The sequence below is a fragment of the Populus euphratica genome, unplaced genomic scaffold (genome assembly GCF_000495115.2).
Source record: "Populus euphratica unplaced genomic scaffold, PopEup_1.0 scaffold248.1, whole genome shotgun sequence".
In the NCBI taxonomy this organism is placed as follows: domain Eukaryota; kingdom Viridiplantae; phylum Streptophyta; class Magnoliopsida; order Malpighiales; family Salicaceae; genus Populus; species Populus euphratica.
In genome coordinates, this window is record NW_011500131.1 from 18607 (window position 1) to 32264 (window position 13658).

The 13658-nt window shown below is 33.7% G+C and overlaps 2 protein-coding genes across 2 annotated transcripts; one reads left to right on the forward strand and one right to left on the reverse strand.

The window, feature by feature from the left end:
• Window positions 1–432: 432 nt before the first annotated feature.
• On the forward strand, window positions 433–7367 carry LOC105110375 (uncharacterized). Its single transcript, XM_011005398.1, has 16 exons — window positions 433–1083; window positions 3527–3658; window positions 3767–3840; window positions 3970–4039; window positions 4147–4208; window positions 4297–4368; window positions 4589–4683; window positions 4797–4863; window positions 4982–5111; window positions 5231–5449; window positions 5588–5727; window positions 5955–6129; window positions 6287–6377; window positions 6463–6620; window positions 6724–6912; window positions 6996–7367. Exons 1-16 carry the CDS (start codon window positions 670–672, stop codon window positions 7053–7055), a joined length of 2148 nt encoding a protein of 715 aa, XP_011003700.1. The 5' UTR covers window positions 433–669; the 3' UTR covers window positions 7056–7367.
• Window positions 7368–7715: 348 nt separating this feature from the next.
• On the reverse strand, window positions 7716–12351 carry SHH1 (SAWADEE HOMEODOMAIN protein). Its single transcript, XM_011005399.1, has 9 exons — window positions 12188–12351; window positions 11875–11960; window positions 11696–11741; window positions 11469–11607; window positions 10030–10090; window positions 8980–9031; window positions 8746–8889; window positions 8056–8175; window positions 7716–7913 (listed from the first exon to the last, which is right to left on the reverse strand). Exons 1-9 carry the CDS (start codon window positions 12212–12214, stop codon window positions 7869–7871), a joined length of 720 nt encoding a protein of 239 aa, XP_011003701.1. The 5' UTR covers window positions 12215–12351; the 3' UTR covers window positions 7716–7868.
• Between the last annotated feature and the right edge of the window lie 1307 nt (window positions 12352–13658).

Sequence of the window (13658 nt, forward strand, 5' to 3'; positions counted from 1 at the left end):
GCAAAAAATTATAATTGCTAAACACCATGAATTACTTTTAGTAATCTAAGTATTTATAGCTACCAGAGAATAATATTTTTTATATGTTATTTAGTTTATATTTGATATTGTAGTAGTTTTTGCAATTATTTTTTTATAAAAAATAATTTTAAAAATATATATATTGATTGAAATGGTTATAAAATTGATTTTTATATACAAAATAAAATAAATGAATAAAATTAAATTTTATAAATAAAAAATAAATTATCAAAATTTAAAATATAATTATATATAAAGTTAAATATAAAAATTATTTAACCAACCAAATAATTTCTTTTACATAAAGAAGTAAAGCAATGGTTTTTCCTGAAAAAAAACCCAGCTCTCAATTCTATCCAAATCAACGTCTAAAAATCTGCCACGTAATTAAATCACCTTTTTGATATTCCAGTTAAAATAATAAAAATTCTCTCTTTCTGTTCACTGTCAACAGCTACGGATCCCTAATTGATTAAAGGAATCCCTAATTCCTCTTTCCTTCAATCGACTCGATTCGATCACGCGATTCTCAATATTTCGATCAATTCTAGCAACTCACTCACGACATCGTTTCGGTTCTTGATTGTGATTCTTATTTTTATTTTTTTTTGGAAATTGTGGATGAGAATTGGAATCAAAGAATGAAAAATGCCTGTGCTGCGTAGTCGAGTGCGCAGAGGCCGAGGAGGAGGAGCAGCAGCCGTAACACTGGAGCCAGAAAAGAAACAGCAGGAGCAGAAGAAGAATCCAGTCGAAGTGGTAGAACCGATTGCGAAGAGGACAAGGAGAAGGAGGGCAGCAGCGGAGGCGGGATTGGCAACGCCTAAAACTAACGATAAGGAACACAAAACTCGCAATGAGAGGGTAGGAGTGGGTGGTGCCGTTTCAGGGGCGGTGAAAGAAGAGGAGGAGAACAGGGATTTAGAGGTTGCTAGAGAGAAGAAGGGAGTGTTGGGAGAAAAGAAGCCGATGGACGTGTTAGATAGTGGTGGAAAAAGTAATGATAAGCCGCTTGCTGGTGGCGGTGACGATGAGGGAACCGCTGCCCCTATACCCGACCAGGTTCTTTTTTTTCCCCTGAATTCTAATTTTAAGCTAAATTTGCTAATTTGAAAGTTGCTTGAGGTTCTTTTTTTTCCCCTGAATTTTAATTTTATGCTAAATTTGCTAATTTGAAAGTTGCTTGATGGCGATCGCTATTGTCTTTGTAATTAAAAAGGTATTTTTTTTCCTTAAGAATTTCGATTCTTGAAGTTGTGATCTAGTATATTTTCTTTGGTTATTATATTATTCTCTACTTCTGATTGAACAACCAGATAGTAATAGTTAATGCAGATAAAATTTTAAAAGATTCTGTCGATTGCGTATGAGACTGAGATCGCTATAGAAACCCTTTTTTTTTTTTTTTATCTGAAATGCTACTTGTTCGATCCTAAAATTCGTAATTTTATTTGCCAAATCTTGAAATCAGCTGTGCCAAGACTTTTGTAGTTTGTGAGATGTTTTTTTTACGAGGGTTGCAGAATTTTTTAGTTTTGTTAAAGATTTATTGAACTATAAAAGTGTTGGAAAGATGTTTTTCCCAACAATAATTTTCTTCTTCATTTTGAAAAAGGGCTTTATCTTGTCTCACGTACTGCTGTTTTTCAATGTTGTGGAATTGATATTTGGTAATTGTGTTTTATTTATTTATTTATTTTAATGAAATGAAAAAAGAAGGATTATGAAAATAGATCAGTGGGGTGCAGAAGAAAGTGAAAACTGCTTAGCAAGAGTAGGCACACTGCATCCTGTAGCCCTTTTACTGGGGGGACAATGCCTAAACTCTTAAATCCATGTCCATATACAGTACTAATTTTCATAAATGGAATTCTCTGTTGAATTGATGGGGCTAGTCATTGCACTGTTGGATGGCAGATTATAAGAAAGTATAGGATTCAAAACTGGAATATTTAGTATAATTTTCAAAGGTTTGAGATGGAGAAAATTATTAAGTACTCCTGGTGTAGTGCATGTCCCTCACCTAAAAATGGGACCTATCATGATAACTCCGTGGATTCCATTTTTTAGCAAGGAGCATTGTGCCGGGAGCACCAAGTAATCTCTCTTTGAGATGAATGAAAGAAACTTAGGGAAATATGTTGTAATATGTTGGTCCCATTTGTGAGATAGAAAGCAACAATTGAATGTACCACTAGTCATATTGACTAGCTTGTTTAATTAGATGTAAGATTCAGATGTTTCTATATTTCTTGGCTAGATACTACATGCACATAAAATTATAGTTTCCAAATATTTCTGTCTAATCTAAATAAAAGTTACGGTTGCCAACAGATGGACAAGAATATAATCACATTTAAACAATGAAATGCCAATTAACTATTAAAGAAAATCAATCAATCAACTAGCAAAGAAAATCAAGGGTTATTAGGAAACAAATTGTTGGCAGAGTTTTTAGTGAAAGTTTATTCAGTTATTCATGTACTGTCATTAAAAGTTCCTCCTAATCTGAATACCTTGATCTTTCTGTGACTAATTAACTGTTATTATGTAGTCAAAATTGCTATTCTATAGTCATGAGTTTGCATGCGTTAGAGAGCTAATATAACAACTTTGGTGCGTAACTCTTTTCATCTGTCAGAAAGGAGTAAAGACCCTGTTTTTGTGGGATTATTTAAAGACCCATGTTTGTCTTTAGTGAATGCAATTCTTTGTGAATGTTCATCATGTTTCTTCCTCTTGTAGAACTGATTCCTAGTTTGATTCTGCATTTCACTATGTCTACTAGGGCTTTAGAATTGGAAGAATGTTTTCTTTTTCTGACATTGATGGCAAGCATAATTTTCAGCTGTTATTGTTGACAGATTATTGTCTGTGTTGACCAAAAAATAATTCTTGTGTTTTTCCAGTCTCCATAGCAAGTCTCTAGGCCCCACCTTGACTCTTTTTTGTCATTGCTAATGCACTCAGCTTGATTATCATTAAAAAAGATGAATTTTTAGTTCTTTTTAACACATTGCTTATACATCATGCCTATTTTTTTCATAGAAAATATTAGACTTGTTTCTAAATCACCTCATTATTTTTCTCCTTGTTTATTCGCTAAAAGTCAAAAGTTCTCTAGTTTGCTTGGAAGCACCTCATTGCTACTTTGTCTACTCCATTTGCAGCCTCTTTTTTTTCTAAAAAAAAAAATGAATCTGCTGGAGTAATGATCGGATCACTAAAACTAATGCAGTAATCTAGGAGGCAATATGAAGAATTTACAGTGTTGTCTGTTCATGATGGCATTGATCAATTATCTAAATTGGGAGTCTTCCTTGAAAATACTTTTGTAGAGCTTGAAAAGGTAATGTGTTTGGACATATAGAGAAAGAAATGATATGACCATTTTGTGCAGGCAGCAGCTGCTGAACTATGGCAGTATTTTTATCCGCTCTCCCCTTTACTTTTTTTTTCTGAATCTCTTTTGGATGAATGTAATTTCTTGGCTATGGTGCTGCAGGTTCAGGTTGAGGATTCTCCTGTGTACAAAGTAGAAAGAAAATTGGGAAAGGGTGGCTTTGGTCAAGTGTATGTTGGTCGACGTGTGTCTGCTGTAAATACAAATGATAAAGCTGGTGCAGGAGCTGTAGAGGTATAGCTGTTGTGTTTTTATACACGTGTGATGATTGAGTGTGATCTGATCTTTGATGATCTTTGATCTCAATGTTTTATACTATCACCTATGAACTTTGGATTTTAGGTGGCACTAAAATTTGAGCATAGAAGTAGTAAAGGATGTAATTATGGACCACCGCATGAATGGCACGTTTATGAGTGAGTATTAGATTATATCCATCATGCTTTCTTATGACTGTTGCAAATTAATAATACATATTCAAATCCCTTTGCTTTTCTTTTTTGGAGCAATAATTTTGAATCTATGACTTTTTGTCCCTTGCACAGTACTCTTGGTGGCAGTCATGGTGTACCACTAGTACACTATAAGGGTCAGCAAGGTGATTATTATGTCATGGTATGCTATCTTTGCTTTTGTTTGTGGCTCGAGATTGGTGGATTCCTATAGCTGTATTTTCATCTTGTTTTGGAATTGTTTTTAACAGCAAACCTTTGTACTTGTAGGTTATGGATATGTTGGGTCCAAGCCTGTGGGATGTTTGGAATAACAATATTAACTCAAACTTGTGAGTTCAATTGCTTAATTGTTTTGTTGTCTATTAGTTTATCTTTTGTGCATCAGTTTGCTAAATTAAGTCCTGGTCTTATTGGCAGAATGTCCACTGAAATGGTTGCATGTATTGCCGTTGAAGCTATATCCATATTGGAAAAGATGCACCTTAGAGGGTAAAAGTTCTTTGCATATGTTATACTGCTCTCTAATTTTGGTCTTGATAAGATGAATTGGATTGGTTTGGTCTGGCATGTGGATTGAATGATATACACTTCTATTTGTGGAACTGTTAGTTGGCTATTTATGTTATGTGTGATTAATCTGTGAATTTTTAATGTCATATTTAAATGAAAAATATGTGATTCTCAAACTACATTACACAAACTCTTGCAGTTATGTCCATGGAGATGTAAAGCCTGAGAATTTTCTGCTTGGCACTCCGGGAACTCCTGATGAGAAAAAATTATTTCTTGTTGATCTTGGATTGGGTAATTAGAAAAATGTCATTTTCATCTCTTAAATTAACTTTAAACTGTTGATTTTTGGGTATTCTGACTGTCTCCATTGAACCACAATTTTCTGAATTGTTCTGGCCATTCAGCTACTAGATGGCAAGATAGTTCAACTGGTTTGCATGTTGAGTATGACCAAAAGCCAGATGTTTTCAGGTTTGACTTTTGATTATTTTTTATATTAAGAAATTAATTGAAATAATTTTTACTGTCTTTAGATGTGTTTTAGTTAAAAAAATTTGATTGTTGGCTTTGTGATAATTTTGTTGGGCAGGGGAACAGTGCGTTATGCTAGTGTGCATGCTCATTTAGGGAGAACTGGTAGCAGGAGGGATGATTTGGAATCTCTTGCTTACACACTTATTTTTCTTCTCCGTGGTCGTTTACCTTGGCAAGGGTACCAGGTAGGTCCTTTATTTTTAGTTTGAGGAACATGTTTGTCACTTCTGGTTTACTTGTGCATAAACAAATAATTGAAAGGTCACTTTTTTTGCTTGTACTTTTAACATTATTGTGTTCTCAGGGAGAAAACAAGGGGTTTGTTGTTTGCAAGAAGAAGATGGCAATAACCTCAGAGGCGCTTTGTTGCTTCTGTCCACAGCCTTTCAAACAGTTCGTTGAATATGTGGTGAACTTAATGTTTGATGAAGAACCTAATTATGCAAAATGCATTTCCCTCTTTGATGGAATTGTAGGTACAAATCCAGATATGAGACCACTTAACACAGAAGGTGCCCAGAAGGTTCACGGGTTGTTCCTTTTTTGTTGGAGTTATTAGTTGTTTTCTCTTAACTTGAGCTATTAACTTTATTTTTAATGAAACAGTGCTTCAATTTTTGAATTTCAGATGTATTTAATCTATACTTTTGGTCTTGTGAAGCTTATTTATCAGGTTGGTCACAAGAGAGGTCGTTTGACTATGGAGGAAGATGATGAACAACCAAAGAAGAAGGTTCGCATGGGCATGCCAGCAACACAATGGATTAGTGTGTACAATGCATGCAGACCAATGAAACAAAGGTACAAAACGTGCCTCAGGTCATTAGTCTATGACCTTTTTTCATTGATTTAATCGGCCACTGTTTTGAGTCTGTTTTGCACTGTGAATCTTTTATTCCTTCCAAATATTTTAAAGTTACATGTTCTCATGCTTATTCAGCATGATCTCTATATTGTGTTGTTAGGACATTAGAGTGGTCAAATTAACTCAAATCAGGCGAGGTTGAGAACTTGATATGCTTTCTTAGGTATCACTATAATGTGGCTGATGCAAGGCTTGGTCAGCACATTGAAAAAGGGAACGAGGATGGCTTATTTGTTAGCAGTGTAGCTTCATATCAAAATCTATGGGCCATTATTATGGATGCTGGTACGAATTACTCTGCACAAGTCTATGAGCTCTCACCATATTTTCTTCGCAAGGTACATAATTATATCTTTTTATCTACCTGAAGCATTTCTATCACTGTTATTCTGAATTCATTCTTGTTCTGTGGAGAGCAAGTAGCTCTTTGGCGTAACTTCTAAACATGTATAGTAACAATTGCATTATTATTGTATTCTTTTTGGTTGTGTGAAGGAGTGGATAATGGAGCACTGGGAAAAGAATTATTATATCAGTGCCGTAGCTGGAGCCAATAATGGAAGCTCATTAGTCGTAATGTCTAAGGGTCAGTCTAAACTGTTTGAATTTTTGGTTTTGTAATTGTCTCTACTTTAATTTTGTCTGACTTGCTGTATTCCTTTTGAGTTCAGGTACTAGTTATATGCAGCAGTCATATAAAGTTAGTGATTCATTTCCTTATAAATGGATTAATAAAAAATGGAAGGAGGGCTTTTATGTGACTGCAATGGCTACCTCAGGAAGTAGATGGGGGGTTGTTATGTCCCGTGGTGCAGGATTTGCTAAGCAGGTCATCTTTGATTTTAATTTTTATTAAGATATATTGTATTCCATATAGTGCTTTAATATATTTTAGCATTGGATGGCGAACTAATTCTATGTATTAATTTCAGGTGGTTGAACTTGATTTCCTTTATCCTAGTGAAGGCATCCATCGACGATGGGATTCTGGATATCGTATCACGGCAACTGCAGCAACTTGGGACCAGGCAGCTTTTGTTCTGAGTGTGCCGAAAAGGAAACTTGCAGATGAAACACAGGAGACCCTTCGAACCTCAGCCTTTCCTAGCACACATGTCAAGGTTTGTCTCTCTACATAGCATTAGTTTTTCTTCAATGCTGGTTTTCATGTCTCGGGACCTAAAATTTGAGATGGACCTTGCAGGAGAAATGGGCCAAAAATCTATATATTGCATCCATGTGTTATGGACGGACAACATCATGAGCTGCGTCTCGCCTGCCTCCCCCGCGATCCCATTTAAGCTATGATGTTTTTTGTCAAGTAGCATTCATTTAGGCTTAGAGAAATTTTGATTAGTATATAGGTTATCAATTTTAATAAAAAATATAGAAGCTTTAGTTCTTCCGTAAGTCGTGTCTGTCAACCTGTGAAACTAAGTGGGCTTCCTCTTGTGCCGATTGTATGCCATCGAGCAAAAGCTATGAGGATGGCGGTGCCTCTATTTTACTTTGTACAGTTTCTAATAATTGGCATCCTGATTAGGGCAATTTGTAAAATTTACGTTTCTATATGGGTGTGGATTGTTTAATTTTGATCTGTCATGTTGATGGTTTTTGTTTTCTAACCATGTTTGATCGATGCATTAGACGTGAGTTCTATACAATTGCAGTGTTGCTTCAGGGAAAGTACGATTCCACAAAGCGCTGTGCAAGTTGATTATTAAACTCGTTGATGGCTCGAGTGACAGGTAGCTGCATTGTCAGATTAGACAAGAGTTTTAAGAGTTTCAAATTTAAAGGGCATTCACTTGAAATGAAAGAGATACTTAATATCGTTCATTTGGTTTTGAGAGATGACAAGCTACCTGTTACTAATAACTTTGCCGACGGTGTGATACGTGCAAATTCAAGATAAAAATCAATATAAGATGAAAAGTTCTACTTGTTTAATTATGGTTTTATTTCAAGTTAGGAGAAATTAGTTTATGAAGGCCAGTATTTACTGTTACGTGATGCAAACGATAAATTACAAAGAAATGCAATTTCCACCCTCATCCTCTGTCCACTGCCTGAGAATCTATGGCGTTGGTCTGCCACATAACCTATCCAACCGAACTTCTTCCTGGTGTATCACATGACACTAAAGTCAGACATCAGTTTTATAGCTTCTCCACGGCCAGGAAAGAAGAAAGATGAGGATGGATAAAGACACGGAATTCTAGAACATCAAAGACACAAGCAGATAAGCATACACACATTATTACCTCGAAGTTGTCATGATCATAACGAACTACAAAGGTGCATCTACAACCGTTTATATCATGTAATTTCCTGTTGATCTCTACAATATGGGCATCACAGTAGACTGCTCGTTCTGCTCTTTCCTGAAAATCATGCATGAGCCAAAAGCTAAGATGGATATGACTCCTAGAAACTTTAAAAAATTAAAACTAGTTCTGTTTCAATGATGGGTGTGCCTCCCATTGATTCAGGTAATTACTCATAAAACCACATTAGCCTAAGTGCAAATCAAATACAATCTTAACAGGTGGCATGATGGTGGGTGATCATAGCTGAAATAATTGGAAAAATAGATCAAAGTTGAGTCTCACCCAACATTTCCTAATTTAAGTACTTGTATGCATGAATGAATGTGTGTCTCTGTTGACCTTTCTGGAGACCTGTGAATTGCAGAAGAGCTTGGATCCATCATTCACTGGAGGAAATGAGGATTTGAGCTATATGGATTCATGCATGTATAAATTGATAGTGCATGCATGAAAATGGAGGTTTGGACTCCAATTGCGCCAATAAAATGTCAACTGTAAGATAATATTAAACATTTAAGTCAACAAAGGGAAGACATCATGTACTTGTTCAGCCAACAAGTTCTATTCCATAGCTTTTCAGAGAATTTGTTTTTGCTTTTCTTAAAAAAGGTTAATAAAAGGTACCTGAAAGCACAGCACAAGATCACCAACTTTGACCCTCTGACATTCTGAAGATTCTAAAGGAATGGATCGTTCCCGAACTGCCCTTCTCACATTCACCCACTCATCATCTGTATTACGAAACCCAGCAAATCTTACTCGCACTTCCTGGATTGCAAAGCAAGACTCAAAACCTTCAGCAGGTTGAGTGTTCACATAACCAACAATGAAAATATAATAAGTGTAAAATAATCTTACAAGTTCACCAGAACAAACAACTCTATAGTTGAGGAAAGAAGCAACATCATACCTGGAAGCCAAAGACATATTTGTCACACATGCTACATTCATATATAATTATAACAAGCTTAAAATTTTTACATTCACAACCAAACGAGCACTTAACAAGAATAGTATGCATATATCATTATAAAACCAGCATTGCAAGAAGAAAAAAGTAACTTTCTAGTGTATTTTATGTTTAGACACGTGAAAAACCAGAATATCACTATGTGATATAACTGTGCAGAAGTTTATGAAAAAAGAAGAAAAATGGTGCATTTGTGTTGTATGATTGAATCTGACTTTCAATGCAATTCACATATCCTCTCCATATTCCCAAAATGATGAATTTTCTTTGTCCAGTTTTTGAATTCAGAACACTAATGAAATATTTCATGCAGATATGTTCTCCATGTTGCTACAAGAGATCTTCAAAAATTGAAGAATGGCAACTGGGAAAACAAAGATCATTGAAAACAATTTTATTCCTTGTTTTATGATGGTGGAGCATGCTGGTAACATAAAAAAAATGCATATTTTAACCCAAGGTATAGTTCTTTTGGAATCTTTAAATTCACCTTTCCTTTTTCTCCCAATTCAAGCAATATCCAAACTGGCACTTTGGCTTCATTCAAATTTTGACTAGCCTGCTCAATTTCTAACCCACATTCTAAATTGTATTCCATTTGAAAAATCCTACCCTTTTTTCTGAAAAGAAAATGATAAAGAATGAATACAAGTACACATGCATCTGATATCTCATTAGAAAACAAAGATTGAGCTCTCAAACAAATTAAAGAGACCAAAAAATGATATAATTATGTTTTTCTTCATAAATGTAATCTTTCAACGCATTAAAATTTGAGAAATGCACATAAGGATTCCTTTTTCTTTCTATCTTTTTAATTGAGACACCAAAGGCTTCCAAATGACGTGTTTATGAATTACTGTACATTTTCACTATTTGTACATATACAGCATTTAAATATACACTTGTGCATCTCTGTATAGAAAGTGCATCCTCACCAAGCATTATCTTTTGAGGACAAAGCTTCAAAAATCAACTCTGAAAGATCAGAGGCATTGCCTGTATAACAATTGACAGTGAAGATTACTAGATGCCATAACTTTATTTAGAAAGAGAGGAAAGGTTTCCAAATTTTACAAATACATGAAACAATTCTATCAACAACACAGACAAAGCATAGTGGCAATATGCTAACTAAAGATCCATTAAATAACAGGACATGAATATGATCGAATATTGTATAAAATGTTATGAGGTAGAATCATGTTGCAACACTTTTTTACCCATGAAACATAGACAAAGCATAGTGGCAATATGCTAACTAAAGATCCATTAAATAACAGGACATGAATATGATAGAATATCGTATAAAATTTTATGAGGTTGAATCATGTTGCAACACTTTTTTACCCATGAAACATAGACAAAGCATAGTGGCAATATGCTAACTAAAGATTCATTGGATAACAGGACATGAATATGATGGAATATTGTAAAAAATGTTATGAGGTAGAATCATGTTGCAACACTTTTTTACCCATGAAACATAGACAAAGCATAGTGGCAATATGCTAACTAAAGATTCATTGGATAACAGGACATGAATATGATGGAATATTGTATAAAATGTTATGAGGTTGAATCATGTTGCAACATTTTTTACCCATGAATAACCATCCATAATTGTCAGAGTTAAAAGCAAAAGCAGAATGCTTCCAGTCAAATTGAGAAAACAATTGACACAACGGAAAACTCCAGACAGGAAAGAAGTTATTGCTGAAAGCAAAGCACATAAAAACCTCAAAACAGAAAGAAGATATCAACTACTGAATTGTGCTGACCAAAAGATAGATAGCAGAATGGAAAGCCACCCACACACCTGAATGATCAGGAGGTCAATAAGAAATTACATCACAAGATAGGTTACCTCTAAAAAGAGCAAGTCTTTGCCTGCTAAATATGAGTCTACACAAATAATATTGTCAGTGAATCACTCTTAAGGAGGTTAGGCACCATGCAAGTACATGTTCAACTATTCTCACACACGAATGATACAAAAGCAATTTGATTAGATTGTTGTCATTGAAAAGAATTGTAACCTAACATCAATTAGGATGAGGATAAGAGCCTGCTACTAAATAATAACCAATCCCAACCCATGATGATGCAGCACAGTACACTACTATGCCTCAATGGCTTATGGCCTAAGGTAAGAACTAAAAAGATGCAAAATTATTGATGCATGCTTATGCCTATTTTCTTCTTAGATACCCAAACCAGAAAGCTATATTCACAGGCAAAAAAAATAAAAAATAAAAAGCATGCGATTGGATGATGGTGTAAAGACCCGCCATCAAAGACATCTAAAAGTTTTGAAATGGAAGACCATCACTACAATCTTAATTATAGTTCCACCAATGCGAGTTAAATGCAGAACCTTTGAGCTTTTGTGAACTCTCAGTTGCACCGAAAGAAGCACTTGTATCAGAGAGATCAGTGAATAATTTGAGAGCCATATTTGAAGAAGCAACTCGAGGTTGTGACTTCTTTAGTCTATCCTGGAACCAGCTTTTAACCTGATCACAGCATGAGTATGGTAGGACTTAGGAGAAGACCAAGAAATAAAAAACAAATGCTTGGAAGATTAAGAAGAGTAAGAAAAACCTGCGGAGGTGTAATGGCTTGCTTTCCAGCACGACTTGGCGCTAAACTGAAAATGACACAGTAATCTTTCATATAAACGTTTATTCTAGGAAGGCAAGTACATAAATACAACAATGCATGAATTCCTTCCTCTAAATTGAATAAATGGTACAGCAAGAATAGCCTAAAATAGATTTTACCTAAAGCTGCTTGCAAGCTTCTCACAAAACTGCGGAGCTAGTGGATCCTCCCTTAATTCCTTGAACATATTCTCCATTTCCAGCATCTTTTGTAAAATGTAAAATAATTATTATACAGTAGGCTAGTCAGTTAGTAATTGAGACATCCTTTACAGCGAAGAGAAAAATATAAGCACAAAAATATATCAGAGAGCAACCCATTATTGAAAATCACAGAGAGTGAGAGAGAGAGGGTTTAAGCAGGAATTTGGAGCCTCATGTTCACAACTTAGGGCAATGATAGAAAAGAGAGAAAAAGGAAGATATATCTAACCTCAGAAAGTGTGAATTCAAAATCCATGGCTATGATGAAATGGGAACCAGAGAGAGTAAGGGTTTTGCCTTGCCTGGTTTTCTTTTGTTTCTTGTTTCTACGGGATTTTGAGGCTTTAGTCCTTCAATGAGAGCTTTACCTATTTCCACTTTTGAACTGCTTTTCTGCTTTCCAATTCTTCGCCACCGTTAAGATTATATATATATTAACACGTTTTTATATTTAAAATATTTTAAGTAAAAATTAAAAAATATATACTTACACGTAATTAAACCAATTAAGAACCATGTGTTTTAACAAATAATAATAAAAAAATAAAAAAATTAAAGATAGATATAAATTTAAATATTTAATCTTGTAAAAAAAAGTATTTACCTGAATGTATTTGAAATTTTTTATTAAATAATATTTTTATACAAAAAACCAATAATAAAAATAAAAATAAATTAAATTGATTGAATAAAAAAAATTATATAAGGTTACACATATTAAAAATATTATGTGAAAATATTTTTATTTAAAAAAATAAAATTCATCTACACAAAAAATTACAAAAATGAATCATAAAAAATCTTCAAAATTTAAATACATAACCAAAAATATAAATATAAATATAAATAATAATTTAGAGGAAAAAACAATATAAAAAACATTAATTTAAAAAAAAAGAGAAAAAAAAGGTTTGGACCTATATTGTTTGAGCCCACATGCGGGCTTGCCTTGACCTATGCAGCTGGCCCTTGTTTTTTTATTTGAATTAGGGTGTACGACATGTCATCTGTTTAATTATTTTTGAAAAAAAAATTAAATGATATATTATCTAATTAGTTCAATTATTGGCCACAATAATTACTTGAAAATCAGGACTTAAGTTTTTTTAATATAAAAACTAGTTTTTCAATCCATTGTTTACATAAAACATCTACTAAACACCTTTGAAATTATTATAAACCTATCAATGATCTAAAAAAATCAAAAAATCATTTCAAAAATTGAAATTAACACGAAACCAAAAATTAAATCGAGTTTAGATCTATTTTTTCATAAACTTAAAAGATAAAAAAAAAAAAAAACAATACCTAATATGAACTCTTCTCATTAAATAGAACTATTTATTACAAATATCGATCTTTTTGTGGTATAAATTAATGTCAATGATATTTTTCTCTCTTTATTGCCGAAATACAACAACCTCTCTCCTTTCTCAACTACAAATTAAAAAATAATAAAAATAAAATTTTGTACCAAAATTGCATTTGAAAAAAATTAAGGCACCAAAATCATATAATTTGTGTTTTTTTTTTAAATTAGAGGATCAAAGTATATATTTCTTAAACTTCTTGCATGCCATCAAGTTTGATTAATACAATTCCATCTTTTCATAGTTCGGGTCTATCTCCTTTTGAAAAGTTATATGGGTATGTCCCTAATTATTCCTCATTTAGAGTATTTGGTTGTACTTGTTTCGTTC